Raw genomic sequence first — 17,503 nt, 5'->3', positions numbered from 1 at the left:
CCCAATTATAGTTGGTGAAGGAATAAATGAAAAAAAAGTTCTATTATTTAACATGCTCTAAAGGGCCTGGTAGCCAAAATTCATCCATTCATTTTAAAAACTGTCATTGAGCTGCTTTATCTTGCCTCATGCCCTACTCAGCCCTAGTCTCTAGAGATGAATCAGGAAAAAAATCTCTGCTGTCAGAAAAGTTATGGGACTGGGGGGTATCTGGAACCAACTAACACTCAGGATGCAGTGTAATAAAGACTGTGGTGAAGATGTGCATTGGATGCTGTGGGAGCCCATGGAAAGGGAACTTACCTCTCTATTGGGAATCAAAGAAGTCTTCATACAGTGGGTAATGCATGATGTGAGTCCTGAGAGTCAGAAGAGTAGATTAATTAAGGTATAGGCTAACCTTCTGTAAGAAAAGTCCTCCTGTAACAGAGGACTGCAAATTATTTGGCTGAAATATGATGGAGAGGAGTACATTTTTCTCTCACATAGAAGTTTAGCAGTGAATAGTCCAAGATCAATGGCATACTTTTGCCATCCTCACCACTTGGCTTCAGTTTCTTGATCCTAGATAGCTATTCCATTTGCCCCCAATTACTAGCCAGAGAGAAAGGGAAAAAAGACAGAATGTAATACAGACAGCTTCTTCATAAAAGCATGACCCAGAGACTTTCATGCATTAGTTCTACTTGTATTCTGTTATCTAAAACTTAATCACATGTCCTTACCTAGCTGCAAGGGAGACTAAGAGAGGTAGGCATGGGTGCCCAGCTACCATTCAGTGACTTCCATTAGTAAAAGTAAGAAGGGGAAGGTGGACACCAGTAAGCAATTAGCAGTCTCTGCCATAAAGGGTAAGAGTGAAAGTGTTCTGTGTATAGATCGCTCTGGATACATACAGGAATGAGACACCAGAGGAATTAAGTTCTATTAAAAAAAAAAACCAGAGAACTAAATAACTAAGAGTCTAAAGAACTTTAATAATTCAGCATGGCTATAGTGGAGGGTGAATATAGGGGAATAGTGGAAGATGGGGCTGGAGATTTCAGGCTCTGGCCAGATTATTGAGTACTTTGTGTGCTAACTAAGGAATTTGGCCTTTGTCCCGAAGACAGTGAAGAGTCATTGAAATATTTTAAGCAGTGGAGTAACACAATTAGATTAGAGTTGAGAAAGATCACTCTATCTGCACTCGGGTAGACAGATTAAAGGCAGGAGTGACTGCAGACAGAAGGAACGATTAGGAGACTATTATAGTCATAGAGAGACATGATGAGACTCAACCGAGTCAGTGGTAGTGAGCAGAGGGGATAGATTAGAGAGACATTAAGGAAGTATAATTGATAGAACTTGGTGACTAAATGGATGTGGGATGTGAGAGAGGGGGAGGGTTTTAAGATAATAATGTCCAGATTTCTGGCTTGGACATTGGCATTGTTTTAGGTAATACAAAATTTTAAGGGGCGAATGTGTTTAATTCTAGAAATGTTGAATTTGAGATACCTCTGGGATATCCAGAAAGCAACATTGTGCAGTCAGTTAGATATATTGGTATAGAAACCTGTAGAGAAACTTGGTAGTGCAAGCCATGTGAGTGGATGACATGGCTGAGAAAGCGAATGAGTGCAGACAAGTGAGATCATTAGAAGGCTGAGGACACAATCCTGGAGAACATCAAATTTCAGAGCCAGTGAAAGAGACAACAGTGTTCAGAGAAGCAGAAAGGTAAAGAGAGAGGAATTTTAAGAAATGGATTGGTTAAATGTGTTAAATGTTGGAGCACAGTCAAAATAAAAATGGAAAAGTACCTGTTGGAGTTGACAATTAGCAGGCCAGTGGTGATCATTGTAAAAACATTTACAGAGGAGTGATGTGGGCAGAGACAAGGTTGAGGATCAACTGGAGGATGAAGAAATGGAGACTTAACTGTCTGGAAAGTGTAGAAGAAAATGAGTGTGATGGCAGTGGGGAGTAGTTGGGTTCAGACAGGAGAGACTTAAGTTTGTTTAAACGCTTTTGAGAAACAGTATTGTAAGAAAGGAGATGAATGATGGAGGAAGGTCCCTGAGAAACAGGAAGAGATGAGATGGGATCCAGAGCATAGGTAGAGGCATTCTCCTTAGAAAGTGAGGAGGAGATAAAGTAAGTTTATAAGTGTGGATGTCAATGAGTTTGTCAGTATAGGGACAGAAAGTTGAAGTTGTTTACTTACTTATTTATTTATTTATTTAGAGACAGTCTTGCTGTGTTGTCCAGGATGGAGTGCAGTGGTGCAATCTTGGCTCACTGCAACCTCCACCTTCCGAGTTTAAGCAATTCTCCTGCCTCAGCCTCCTGAGTAGCTGGGATTACAGGCATGCTCCACCACACCTGACTAATTTTTGTGCTTTTAGTAGAGCTAGGGTTTCACCATGTTGGCCAGGCTTGTCTTGAACTCCTGGCCTCAAGGGATCCGCCTGCCTCAGCCTCCCAAAGTGCTGGGATTACAGACATGAGCCACCGCGCCCAGTCGAAGTTTACTTCTAATGACTTCCCTTTTCTCTAAAGTATGAGGTGATTATGAATGCCTCAGCAAGGATGTCTTCTAACTGAGCAAGGGGAAATAATATATGATGCATTTATCTCCATTAAGAACACTCACTTGGGTTCAATCAGAAGAGATTGTTGGATGGACAGATGCATGGATGGATGCCTATAAACATAATAAATATGTATTCTGTTTTCTGTTTTCAAAATGTGTTTTAGAAATTCAGTTCAGGTTTAAATGTTCTTGAATCCCATCTGCATTAAGTAAGTATATTCTCATTTATTACTCCTCTTCATTATTCTAGACCAACATTTTTTCAGCCTTGGTATTATTTTGACATTTTGGGTCAATAATTCTTGTTGTGGGGACTGCCCTGGGTGGTGTTGGATGTTTAGCAGGATTCCTTGCCTCTCCCCACTAGATGCCAACCCCCTTTCCACAGTTGTGGCAATAAATATTTCCACAGATGTCATGAAATGTCCCCTGGGAAATAGAATTGCCCCCAGTTAAGAGGTTCTGTTCCAAACCAAATGGAAGGGCACTGGAGTGAGAGAGAGAGAGAAGGGGGGTTTCAGCTAGACAAATACTCATGTATGTTTATCAGTTGATCATGACAACTATACTCATAGACATGATCTTCTTTTGGCAAATTAGACAACTGAGGCTCAGAGAGGTTAAATGACTTACCTAACATGACAGAGGCCATAAGTGATAGAGCTGAGGTTTGAACTCATGTATGTTAGATCCCTACAATTTAGGTTCTTTCTTAAACAGCAATAAAAAATATTTTAGAGGGATGTCCTTGTTTTCATTTTTATTATGTTTTAAAAAATCAAACTAAACTTAAAATTCAGCACAAAAATTTAAATAACATAGAAGTGTGTAGACTAAAACAGGAATGTATCTTTTGACATTCCTCTGTAATCCTATTCACTTTCCTAGAGGTTATGATTGTGATTGTTAACAATTTAATGTGTGTGCTTCTAGACCCTTTTCTTTGCAATTATAAATGACAAAGGACAGTACATTCATAAACACACAAAGCTATTTTTGAATAATGACACCATACTATATATACTATTTCATAAACTACTTTAAAATATTTAATCTTTCCACCTCAGTTCTTACAATCTACATCACTGCCTTTTAACAGTTGTGTAATATTCCTCAGTGAGTGAACCACAATTTATGTAACTTTCCCATGTTAATAGGTATTTATGTAGTTTTTTTTTTTTATGGTACATAGCGCTTGCATAGATATCAGTGAGTGTATGTGTCAGGATTTCTGCTCAATAGGGGTTCTAAACGTAGGGAGATCAGAGTGCATACCTATTTAAAATCATGATTGCTACTACCAGATTGACCCCCAATATGGCTAAACCAAATCACCCTCCCAATAACAGCTTATAAAGGTGACTGTTTTTACCCACTTCTTTGTTAGTTTAGGACAATATCGATTTTTCTTAATTTATCAGTCTAATAGGCAAAATGTGATATCTTGTTTGAATTGTAGTTTTATAATTATTAGTGAAGTTGATTTTTATGTTCGCAAGCTATTTCATTTTCTTTTCCTTCGTATGTCCTTTTCAATGGCTTGTCGCTTCAAAATCCTCCCCTCTCCAACCCACTCCTACACTATACTCTTCACCTAAGGCAGCCACTAATCAGTTCTGTCAGTATAATTTGTGTTTTCTAAAGTTTTGTATAAATGGAATAATGCAGTATATACTTTTTTTTTGGTCTGCCTTCTTTGATTCAGCATAATTATTCTGAGATTAATTTAAGTTGTTATAATGAGTCAATAGTTCATTCCTTTTTATTACTGAGTAGTATTCCATCATATATACCAAAATTTGGTTGTCTATTCACTAGTTAATGGACATTTGGGTTGTTTCCAGTTTGGATCTGCTGCAAACATTTGTGTACAGTCTGTATGACTTATGTTTTCTTTTTTCTTGAGTAAACATGAAGGAGTAGAAATGACTGAGTCACATAGTAATTATACATTTAATTGTTAAAGAAAATGTAAAATGTCTTTCTTAAGTAATTGTATCATCGTACTTTCTGGAAGAGACTGTAAAACTCATGTTCATAATTCTGTAAATGTTTGGTGGAATCCTCCAGTTAAACTATCTGGGTCTAGAGATTTCTTCTTTGGAAGTTTTAAAACTATGAATTAAAAATTTTTAATGGTTATAGGACTATTCAGATGATCTATTTCATTGGGTGGTTGTTTTTTTTTAATTCACTACGACATTGTCTGATTTTACATTCCCATCAGCAATGAAAGTTCCAGTTCCTCCATATTCTTTTCAACATGTGGTATGGTCAGTCTTTAAAAAATTTCAACCATTCTAATAGGTGTTCAGTGGTATCGCATCATGGTTTTAACATGCATTTCCCTATTGACCTAATGATGTTGAACATTTTTTTATGTTTGCCATTTGTATGTTTTCTTTGGTAAAGTGTCTATTCAAATATTTTGCTTATTCTTTAAAAACTGATTTACTTGTTTTCCTATTATTGAGTTATTGAGTTTTGGGAGTTCTTTATAGTTTATATATATATATATATATATATATATATATATGTATAATACAAGGTCTTTATCAGACATATGATATACAAATATTTTAACTCAGGCTGTGGTTTTTCTTTTCATTCTTAACAGCATCTTTTAGAAAATCATAAGTTTTTAAATTTGATGTTCAGTTTATTGATTTCTTTTTTTTATGAATCATTGTATCTAAGAAATCTTTGCCTAACCTAAGATTACAAAGATTTTTCTCCTCGGAATTTTATAGTTTCAGCTTTTAAATTTGATTATAGCCCATTCTGAGTTAGTTTTCTTCTGTGGTATGAGATGTGAAGTTCCTTTTTTGCCTATGTATATCACATTGTTCCAGTAGCATTGCTGTCCTTTCTCCACTGAATTGCCTTTGTAAAATAAATAAATAAATTTATCTGTATAGGTGTGGGTCTATTTCTGGGCTTTCTATTATGTTCCATTGATCTACTCACCTATCTTGACACCAGTGTCACACTGTCTTAATTGCTGTAGCTTTATAATACGACTTGAAGTCAGGTAATGTTAGCCTTCCAAGTTGGTTTTTCTTTTTCAAGATTGTTTTGACTATTCTAGGTTCCTTGCGTGTCCTTATACATTTTTGAATCAGCTTGTCAATGTCTACATACAAGCTTACTGGTATTTGGGTTGTGTTCAATCTGTAGATCAATTTTGTAAGAATTTACATCTTAACACTATTGAGTCTTTATACCTGCAAACAAAATATATCTCTGTTTATCTAGATTTTCTTAATATTTCTCAGCAATATTTTGAATACTTCAGTGTACAAAATCTTCCCTCTGGCACTTTGCCTTGCAAATTCTCACTTCCTTGCCTTTCCCATACTCCCAACTCAATCTTCTCAACGTAGGGATACTACTGGGTTCCACCTGGGTTCCCCTTCCTGCACTGAGTCCTGCAAAACTCTAAGCTGGGACACTCATAGGGCTAACCTCATTTGTTTTTTTCTGTCTCTCAGCATTCACTGTCCTTCACTGCTGGATTTCCAATGCCTTTAAAACTACTGTTGCATGTATTTTTCCTACTTTAGTTTAGTTTAGTTTTGTTTTTACTTGTTTCAGGCTAAATGAGTAAAACTAGTTTCGGTGCCCTATCTTGGCTGGAATAAGAAGTAGCTGTTTGTAGTAGTATTTTAGTAGTAGTAGTTAGTAGCGGTTAATAGTAGTAGTATTTTCAGACGACAGTTTGGCCTTTTACATTAGAATTGCAAATGTATTTGTTTTTTTGACTCAGCAATTCCAGTCCCTCTTCTAGGTGGTAGAGATAGAGCAGTGAACATGACAGACATGCTTCTATGTTGTGTAAAATCTAGCTTGGAGACTCAGCAAACAAAATCAATAAGTAAAACATGTTCTATGTTAGAAAGTGATAGGAAATGCTGAAGAGAAAAAAAATTAAACATGGAAGGAAGATAGAAATGGTTGGGTAGAGGGAGGCATGTCAATGTTTTAAATATATTGACCCAGAAGGGCTTACTGAGCAGAATATGTTTGATTAGAATCCTAGAAGAATGGATATCTGGAGGAAGATCAGTCTGGGTAGAATAAACAGTCAGTGCAACAGCCTCATGTATTTGACAAATAGCAAGAAATATTTGTAACAACTACTATAGTGTTTGAGCTCACAAAATGGTAGCTCTTTAGACTATTATTACTAATGATGGTGGAATTAGGAATATGACCTAGAACTGTATGGCCTCAACATTCATCTTCTTGCTGTTCAGTTACATTTTGTCTTCCTTACAATCATGAGGCATATACTCATGGCTTGTAATTGTTCATACATTGTTTCTTATCATTGTCCTGCTTTTACACAGGCTTGCCTTGTGTTCTCAATCATGTTATTTCCATGCCTATGTAGTCTGTGTTGACCCTTGCCTGATGGGATATTGGGCTATGACATTTCTCTTTACACTAATCATTGGGGGTGATTTTGTTAGTCTCACTGGCTAGACAGTGGTCCCCCTTCTCCATCACATGTGTTTCATCTCACAGTGTATGCACTTGGGCTAAAAGGTTGGTCTCCATGGAGACCGGAAAATCCTTAGGTACACATGAGACATTATATAAAAATTCTAATCACAGCTCCTTCTGCATGCCTTCAGCACTTCCTATAGCATCCAAAGCACTGCGTTGGTGCTTTTTAATTTTATTTTACTTTCTATTGAATAGGTAATGTACCATGGCATGAAATTATAAAAGAACAATGTGACATAGAAGGGAAAACACAGTTGTTCTCCCTCTATTCCCCAGCCAGTCATTAGTCCTACCTTGAGACAAACAATGTAATCAGATTCTTTGGTATCCCTTCAGAACTATTGAAAGCATAAGGGCATGTAATTGTGTTTAGTCTCCTTCCGTGTCCCACCCCCACACATAGAAGGTACCTTGACAGCTCCTTTCATTCCTCTCTTATCACACCCTGTGAAGTAGGTTTTGCTGTCCCTATGTTACGGATGAGAAAGCTGAGGCTCGGAGAATTGAGGTGACTTGCCTAAGGTCTCCCAGGAAGGAAATGGAAAATCCAGGACTAATGCCACCTTTTATATGCATTTTTTCTTCCAAACTGAGAAGTGCCAGGTTCTGTGCCTTGAGCACGGTAGGAGATACCTAAACACTTACTGGTTACTAGAGTGATTAAGAAAATCTCTGATTCTTTGAATCATATTAGTATTCATGTTACAGACTCTAGATAAAAGGCCAGCAAGCATCGACTGGTGGGTAGCATTCAGAAGACAAAAACTTGATCCAGTTATTCTCTAGATATCTTCCTTCTTTCTCCACAGATCTATTTAGGTCCACCTGAGGAAAGCGCTGCACCGCCAGTGCCTCCGCCTCGGGTGACAGCAAGAAGGCACAAACCAATCACGATTTCAAAGCGCTTGCTGCGAGAAAGGACGGTTTTCTATACTTCTTCCCTGGATGAAAGTGAAGGTCAGTACTGAGGTTTACCCTTAGCTTCTGAATGGTGATTAGAGACAGAGAGGATATCGAAGGGCAGAAGTGGTGGCATGACCATTTTTCTCTCTATAAAAGTAGATCTTTCCTGGCTCCTGAGCTTAAAAGCAGCCAGTGTTTGTAGTTTGTGCTCAGAGAGGGGATTAAGCCTTTGACAGTAGATAGGATAGTGATGAGCTTATAAAGGAAGTTACCATGTGGAGGATCCCTATAAGGCCAGTGCAGGATCCAAGGTGTTCTTAGATTTATGCCCCTAATATATTGAAATGGGTGAGCAAGGTGAATGTGAAATTTTAAATTCAAATATAGCAAACATGGATTGGATAACTACTATGTGCCAGGTACTGTGCTGGGTGAAATTAAGATACATTGCTTGCCCTCACAGAAGAAATGGAGACATAGATAAGTGAAAAAATAAATGCCTTCAATGGAATAATTGCTAGTGTGGAGAATACACCCATTCTAAATGTGCCTCTGCCCTCCTACTCCACTAAGACCATTTTTGTCAGGTTTGCCAATAATCTCCATGAGGCCAAACCAAATAGCTACAACATTGTTCTCATCATACTCAGTTTGTGAGTAGCATCTGACACAGTTGACTAACTCCTCCTTCTTGAAACACTTTATTCTCTTGGCTTTCAGGACACCAGATTTTCCTTTAATCTCACCAGATCATCTCAGTCTTCTCTCCTGTTTTTTCTTCTCTTCCCAACTTTACATGTTAGAAGGTCCCAGAGCTTTTTTCTTAGTCCTGTTCTCTGATCATGTTCTTTTCCTGTATGATCTCATTAAGTTTCATGGTTTTACATATCATTTAAATGCTAAAGATGATTTCCAAATTTATCTAAGATTGATATCCTTCCTCTTTTGTCATATCAAAATTCCTGCTCAACAGTTCTCCTTGGATGACTCATGGGCATCTCAGTTTACACTGTGGAAAACATAACTTGATGCCCAACTCTTTCTTAACCTGTTCCTACTCTGGTCTCCCCCATCTAAGTAACTGGCAGCAGCAGTCATCCAGTTGCTAAGGTCAAGAACTTTGGAATCATCCTCGGTTACTCCTTTCCCCTTTTCCTTCATATTGAATCCATTAGCAATTCTTGTCAGCTCTACATGCACATTATATGCTAACTTCTACTACTGCCCACTGCTTCTGTCACTGTGAGCCACTATTATCTCTTACCTGGTACCATTGCTTGCCTTCTTCCTTGCCTATAATTCATTCTCCCTGGCGACCAGTAACATGTACATCCTTTAAAATATGGAAATCAGGATTCTGCAAGCTTCCCAAGCACATATGAGCAGCCGGCTCCCTTGCTGTCTGAAACGTGGACCTCTCTCCATTTCCAAAATGTTGCTTTCTAACAAGCTGACACTGGACAAGCTGGACGTGAAAGGGAAGTGGGTCATTATGAGAGTCGACTTCAATTTCCTATGTAGAACAACCAGATAACAAACAACCAGAGGATTAAGGCTGCTGTCTTAAGCATCAAATTCTGCTTGGACAATGGAGCCAAGTCAGTAGTCCTTACGAGCCACCTAGGCCGGCCTGATGGTGTCCCTGTGCCTGACAAGTACTCCTTAGAGCCAGTTGCTGTAGAACTCAAATCTCTGCTGGGCAAGGATGTTCTGTTGTTGAAGGACTGTGTAGGCCCAGAAGTGGAGAAAGCCTGTGCAAACCCAGCTGCTGGGTCTGTCATCCTGCTGGAGAACCTCCACTTTCATGTGGAAGAAGAAGGGAAGGGAAAACTCTGGGAACAAGGTTAAAGTGAGTCAGCCAAAATAGAAGCTTTCCGAGCTTCACTTTCCAAGCTAGGGGATGTGTATGTCAATGATGCTTTTAGCACTGCTCACAGAGTCCACAGCTCTATGGTAGGAGTCAATCTGCCTCAGAAGGCTGGTGGTTTTTTTAATAAAGAAAAAACTACTTTGCCAAGGTCTTGAAGAGCCCATAGTGACCCTTCCTGGCCATCCTGGGTGGAGCTAATGTTGCAGACAGGATCCACTTGATCAGTAATATGCTGGACAAAGTCAATGAGATGATTATTGGTGGTGGAATGGCTTTTGCCTTCCTTAAGGTGCTCAACAACATGGAGATTGGCACTTCTCTGTTTGATGAAGAGGGAGCCAAGATTGTCAAAGACCTAATGTCCCAAGCTGAGAAGAATGGTGTGAAGATTACCTTGCCTGTTGACTTTGTCACTGCTGACAAGTTTGATGAGAATGCCAAGATTGGCCAAGCCACTGTGGCTTCTGGCATACCTGCTGGCTGGATGGGCTTGGATTGTGGTCCTGAAAGCAGCAAGAAGTATGCTGAGACTGTTACTCGGGCTAAGCAGACTGGGGAGGGGTGGGGTATTTGAATGGGAAGCTTTTGCCCGGGGAACCAAAGCCCTCATGGATGAGGTGGTGAAAGCCACTTCTAGGGGCTGCATTAGCATCATAGGTGGTGGAGACACTGCCACTTGCTGTGCCAAATGGAACACAAAGGATAAAATCAGGCATGTGAGCACTAGGGGTGGTGCCAGTTTAGAGCTCCTGGAAGGTAAAGTCCTTCCTGGGGTGGATGCTCTCGGCAATATTTAGTACTTTCCTGCCTTTTAGTTCCTGTGCACAGCCCCTATGTCAACTTAGCATTTTCTGCATCTCCACTTGGCATTAGCTAAAACCTTCCGTGTCAAGGTTCAGCTGGTGGCCAAGAGATGCAGTGCCCAGGAACCCTTAAACAGTTGCACAGCATCTCAGCTCATCTTTACTGCACCCTGGATTTGCCTACATTCTTCAAGATCCCATTTGAATTTCTTAGTGACTAAACATTGTGCGTTCTAGAGTACATATATTTATATTTTGCCTGTTAAAAAAAGTGAGCTGTGTTAGCTTAGTTCTCTTTTGATGTAGGTTATTATGATTAGCTTTGTCACTGTTTCACTACTCAGCATGGAAACAAGATGAAATTCCATTTGTAGGTAGGGAGACAAAATTGATGATCCATTAAATAAACAATAAAAGTGTCCACTGAAACCATGAAAAAAATGGAAATCAGATCACATCATTCCCTCTGTGCCAAATTTTCAGTAACCTCCCTTCATATCTAGAATAAAATTTGCATTTTATTCTTCATTATATGACTGTTGCTGATTTCTCTGACCTTCATTTCTGAACTTTGCTCTCTCACTGTCACTTTTGCTCTCTACTCTAATCTCATTGTTCTTGCAGGTCCTTACTTGTGTCAAACTTACCTAAGAGCCTTTGCATTTGCTACTCTCTTGGCCCTAAACATTCTTCCTCCAGAACTTCACAAGGCTCACTCTTTCATTCAGATGTCTGCTAAATGCCATCTTCTCATAGAGATCTTTTCTTAACATTCTACTTAAATAGTTCTTTCTCCTCCTCCAATCACTCCCTATTCCCTTTATATGGCTTTATGCAACTCATATCCCCTGCTACTGTTTGTTCATGTGTTTATTATCTCTCTTTCCCGTTAGAATGTAAAATCTATTTGATTACCAGGCCCTAGAACAACTCCTGGTATACGTATCATGTATTCAGTAAATATTCTGAGAATGAATGAGTGGATGTATAAGGAATGATGAAGAGATTATCACTTAAGGGATCAACTCTTTCATAGAGGAGGTGAGCTGGCATTCAGGAGAAAGTAGAAGGGAACATTCAATGCCTGTCTGTTGTTCCATAGTCTCATTTTTACAGAATGGGTTTGTTTATTTACAGTCTCCTCCAATATAAACTCTAGGACACTTGTGTATATGCCAGAGGACACTTGTTTTTTCGTACTGTATCTAAAGCATGAGCACAGTGCCAGGCATATAGTAAGTTCTTAATAAATGAGTGCAAAAAATGAATGAACTGGGTGTCAGTAGACAGAAGGTCTAATTTAATCTTGGCTACTAGCCTGCTGAATAACTTGAGCTAGTCACTTCCCCTCTCTGGACCTCAATTTGTCCCTCTGTGGTGATGAGGGCTTTGGGCCAGAAGATCTCCAATGAAGTTATCCAGTCTAGACATTTATTTTTAACTTTTAACTTTTTAAAAAACTGAGCTATAATTCACATACCATAAAATCCACCATTTTAAAGCATACATTTTAATGGTTTTTAGTATATTTTGTGCAACTATCTTATTCTAGAACATATTCATCATCCCAGAAACCCAATACTTTTAAATTTACTTCTCCCCCAACCTCTGACAGTTGCTGATCTACTTTCTGCCTCTACGGATTTGCCTATTCTGAACGTTTCATAGAAATGTAACTATAGAATATGTGGACATTTTTGGATGGCATCTTATTCTTAGCATAATATTTTCAAGATTCATCCACATTGTAGAATGTATCAGTACTTCATTCTTTCTTATGGACAAATAATATTCCTTTGTATATATGTAGCACATTTTATTTATCCATTGATCAGTTGATGGACACATGGATTGTATTCATTTTGTGGTTATTATAAATAATGCCACTGTGAACATTAATGCACAGGATTTTGTGTGGATGCCTGTTTTTAATTATCTTGGGTATATACCTAGGACTGGAATTGTAGGTTATATGGTCAGTCTATATTAAAACTTTTGAAGAATTGCCAGGCTGTTTTCCAAAGCAGTTGTACCTTTTTTTTTTTTTTTTTTTCCTTGAGATGAAGTCTTGCACTGTCACCTGGGCAGGAGTGCAATGGTGTGATCTCAGCTCACTGCAACCTCCGCCTGCCAGGTTCATGTGATTCTCCTGCTTCAGCCTCCCGAGCAGCTGGGATTACAGGCACACACCACCACACCCAGCTAATTTTTTATATTTTTAGTAGAGACAGGGTTTCACTACCTGTCTTGGCCAGACTGGTCTCAAACTCCTGACGTCATGATCCGCCCACCTTGGCCTCCCAAAGTGCTGGGATTGCAGGCGTGCGCCACCACACCAGGCCACAGCTGCACCATTTTACTTTCCCACCAGCAATGAATGAAGGCTCCAATTTCACCACATCCTTGCCAATACTTTGTATAGTCTGTCTTATTTATTCTAGCCATTCTCTGTGAGTGTGAATCCATCATCTCATTTAATGTTCAACACTCCCATGAGAGGTAGGTATGCTGAACTCTGTTTTATAGTGAAGGCACTGGAAGCTCAAAGATGATGAGTAGTTTTCCCAACTAACACAGCTACTAAATGACAGAACAATTTGCACTCATCTATCTTATCCTGAAGCTTATTTGTTTACTATAATATCACACTTCCTATAACCTGTGTGAACGCTGTTCTGAGAAGGAACCAATCCTACTTACCAGTAGCATCTCATTATCTTACTCTGAAATTTGTTATCCCTTTTGTATATAGTATGTCAGTGACTCCTTTCACCCTCTCATGGACTCCATCACACCTCCATAACTAAGCCCTGGTTATTCCACTTCTTTAACCTCTCTTGAATCCGCCTGTCTTTTCTGATGCAGCTCTAGTTTGGATCCTTCTCATCAGCAGTCCCCTAGCTGGTCTTTCTGCCACCAGTCTTTCTGGTCCAACCTATTTTTTGTTGGAACAAGCCTACTTTTCATAATGAACCCAAAGGGATGTTTAAAAATGCATATTTGATAATGCCACTTCTCCCCACCCCCAGCCCTCTGCCCCCCAAAATCATTGTCTTCTGTGACTCAAAGGCAGAGTTTGTATTCCTGAGCATGGCATTCATGGACTTCATAATATAGACCCAACTTATTTCAACAACCTCACCTCCAGCTACCCACACTTTTTCATCTATAATTGGTCCCTATGCTCAAGCCAAACCAAACTTTTCATTATATTTTCTTAGGCAAAGCATGGTCTTTCATTCCTCCAAGTTGTTTTTTGTTTGAATGCCCTTTCTACTTTGCTTCACCTTTTGTAATTCTTCAAGGCCCAGCTCAAAAGTTACCTCTTTTATAAAGACCTTCTCTAATCCTTGCAGTCAGTATTAGTACTGTCTTACTCCTAGCACTTATTTGCATGAATCTAAATGTATTATAATAATTGATTTATTTCTATTACAGTACTAGTGTGTATCCTCTCAAAGCTTCTCCCCACCTCTTACCCACCCAAAGAAGAGAGGCCTCCACTGTAAGGGTTGGCCCCATGCCTATTTATGAGGCCTCACTGTCTGATCCTGATTCACTCGCAGTTCTTCATAGTCCCTGAGGCTTGTCTGTGTGTTTTCCTGTAGAAATGGATGGCTGGTTAGGGAAAGGGGATGGCACCGAACTTTTATTACCTGACAGAGCAATGAACTGTCTCTTCAGAAAGAGTAAATAGACTCTGGAAACAGACTTCAAGATTTGAAACTTGGCGTTTCCACTTAGTAGCTTTGTGACATGGAGACTTCGGATGCCTTAGATTTCTTATCTGTAAAATGGAGCTAATAACAATGTACTACTTTATAGAGCTGCTTTGAGGATTATATGAGATAATCCAGGTAAAGCATTTAGAACAGGGCCTGCCATGCTATAAGTGTTCAAGTAATGGTATATGTTATCTTTACCAGTATTATTCTCATTATTACTATCATTGTCACTATTATCATTATTTTTATTCACCATACCCCAGAACCTGGAAATAGTTTCCCTGCTGAAAGGCCTAGCTCTGAAGTCATCATGGCTTCTATCATTACATTTCCTATTTTCCCTAGCAAGCAGAAGATACTTTCCTGAGTGGAACGTAGCAGCCTCTCTGAGGCTGTGTATGTGGATCCTCTTTATGAAAACTGACCCTCTTGAGATGGTGATGATACTCTATGGCCTGTAGGGCACAGGCAACCTTTATTGTCTTCCCTAAGGGAGAGCAAAGATGGAGTCACTTAGCCAGAAGAAAGTATTCAGATAGGAACATGCAGCTGAGATGTTGGGCTAAAGCATGTGAGGGAAATAATTTATGTCACCATGCACTTTATTGTTTGGAGAGAGTAGATGTGCTTGAGTTACTCCTGAGTGCTATATGTTTAAAGATGGCCTCTGCCGCAAGGCACGTCCTGGAAGCCAGAGGCTCTAGTTACTTGGCACTCTTGTGCTCATGTTCATGCCATTATTTGTGAGCCTTTGGTAGTTTTTTTTGTTTGATGGCCTCTGTCTGGCTGCACTTGTGCTAGGGTTAATAAATAAAGGGCTATGTGTCTACTTTGGGACAAAATTAGGGGGACTGCAGGGGAACTCCCCTTGGTTCCGGCCCCTTTGGCAGTGGCATCAGTGGTGGCAGATTCCCAAGGAGAACAAAACTGTCTAGGGAACAAACAAAAGTCTTTGCAGCAAGACTTCCCCCATGGAAACTCTTGCCTCACTGCCCACCCACCACATAATAGTGTAAGTAATAACCACCAATTAATGAGTGTCTGTTATGTGCCAGGCACTGAAATAAGTATACCATCTCCTGGAATCCTCACCACAACCTCATGAGACCGATATTCTTTATTATTCCCATTTTACTGAGGAGAACATTTGAGGTACAGAGAGATAGGGAACTTGTACAAGGTCTCACAGTTGGTAAGAAGCAGAACTGAGATTCAGACCTGGCCACCTGGCTTCAGAGCCTGCATTTCTTTTAACATTTTATTACGAAGAATTCCAAACATAAACAGAAATTGAAAACAAACATATTGAACTCCCCACATTTCAGCATTTAAAAACATATACCCAGTCTTATTTCATCTATACCCTTACCTGTTCCCCCAACCTACTCATCATGTCATTTCATTTGTAAATGTTTCAGTATATATCTCTAAAAGAAAGGAACTCTTTTAAAAGCAAAACCACAATATCATCATCATACTTAAAAGAAAATAAAACAAAACAGTGATTCCTTAGGATCAACTATCCAGTCAGTATCCACATTCTCCTATTATCTCATTTTGTTAAAAAAAAAAATCAGTATCTAAATAAAATCCATGTATTGCAATTGGTTGATATATATCTCAGGTTTCAATTTTCTGGCTGGAACCTCTGTTCTTAACCACTACACTCATAAAGTGTTTTATGACTATGGCAGGTGACAGTTTCTTTACAGCAGGCATTCTCAATCTGGGGTTTATTGACAGCTTCAGAAGGCTCTGTGAATCACTTAAAAATTAGTTTTCAAAATTTTGGCTATATTTGTGTGGGTTGATTTTTCTAGGGAGATGGTCCCTAGGTCTCATTAGGGTCTCAAAAGCTTTCAGTAAGTCTCAGAACCACTGAAAAACATGTACTAATGTCAGAGGAAATTGTAGACCACAAAAGCTGGGGAAAGAACAGTTGGAGGTTTCCTTCTGAGTTGGAGAAAGAAGTTAAAGTATGTTATGTTGATTAACTTAAAATTTGAGAGACCTTAACAAAATACTTTTCAGAGAAGTGGTTAAGAATTAACTGATGATGTCTTCATTTGCAAAGAATAGAATATGCCGTTGATTGGGGACTTTAAGTCTTTTTTGAATGACATATTCCTTTAATAAAACCTCTTGGTTTATTGTGGCTTATTGAATTGTGGTGGTGAAAATCATACACGGATCTTGAATTCCTTATTTGGATTGGATCTGTGGCTTTACATGAACTGGGAAGGGTAGAGAATGATTCTGTGGGATATAGTTGGTTTGTGCCACAGTGACATAACTGCTTTGAAAATGTACACAAATTTTCAAAATTAAGTATGTATGCATGTATCAAAATGAAAAGGTTTTAAAAGTTATCATTAATCTTTCCTCTTTGCACCAACTTTTCCCAGATGAAATCCAACATCAAACACCGAATGGTACTATCACTGGCAGCATAGAAACCCCCAAGCCACCACAACACCCCAAACTACCTATTCAGAGGAGTGGGGAAACTGATCCTGGGAGGAAGTCCCCAAGCAGGCCTATTTCGGATGGCAAGTTGGAGCCCTGCCCAGAGGTGGATGTGGGGAAGTTGGTGTCTAGGCTACAGGATGGAGGGACCAAGATTACCCCAAAGGCCACCAATGGACCCATGCCAGGCTCTGGGCCCACCAAGACCCCCTCTTTCCACATAAAGAGACCAGCTCCCCGGCCCCTGGCCCATCACAAGGAGGGTAAGTGCTTGGGAATTCCATGGGAGCCAGAGCTGAACCTAACTACTTTTCACCTTGAGATCCTTCTGAGTTTGGAGATATATTTAAGTGGCATTCTGTTCCGGTTTACTACCACTAATATTGGAACAGTGGGCAAGATCACAATAATCAGTCACAATAATCACTAGAATGTAAGCTCCATGAGGGCAGGAATTTTTTACGTGTTTTGTTTACCTCTATATCCCAAGTGCTATGTGCCTGGCACTGTACTAATTGCTAATATACTATTTCTCATCCTCACAATCCCACTGTAAAGAATGTATTATTATTCCTTTTTTTTTTTTTGAAACGGAGTCTCGCTCTGTCACCCAGGCTGGAGTGCAGTGACGTGATCTCGGCTCACTGCA

The 17,503-nt window shown here is 39.3% G+C and overlaps 1 protein-coding gene and 1 pseudogene across 2 annotated transcripts in view; both read left to right on the top strand.

Annotated features, from left to right (window-relative positions):
* OPHN1 (oligophrenin 1) overlaps positions 1–17,503 on the top strand; it is a gene marked incomplete at its 5' end in the record, with an annotated part of 249,567 nt that overhangs the window by 205,346 nt on the left and 26,718 nt on the right. Inside the window, 2 exons of the mRNA XM_011980563.1 lie at positions 7,897–8,044; positions 16,794–17,117. Of these exons, the coding sequence (XP_011835953.1) occupies positions 7,897–8,044; positions 16,794–17,117 (472 nt within the window). The remainder of the gene's footprint in view (positions 1–7,896; positions 8,045–16,793; positions 17,118–17,503) is intronic.
* Positions 9,423–11,104, top strand: LOC105540063 (annotated as a pseudogene). The gene has a single exon (XR_001006149.1). The product of XR_001006149.1 is annotated as a phosphoglycerate kinase 1 pseudogene (transcript).

This window comes from Mandrillus leucophaeus, unplaced genomic scaffold (genome assembly GCF_000951045.1).
Source record: "Mandrillus leucophaeus isolate KB7577 unplaced genomic scaffold, Mleu.le_1.0 Scaffold1046, whole genome shotgun sequence".
Classification (NCBI taxonomy): domain Eukaryota; kingdom Metazoa; phylum Chordata; class Mammalia; order Primates; family Cercopithecidae; genus Mandrillus; species Mandrillus leucophaeus.
This window is presented reverse-complemented; position numbering and strand designations above follow the sequence as displayed.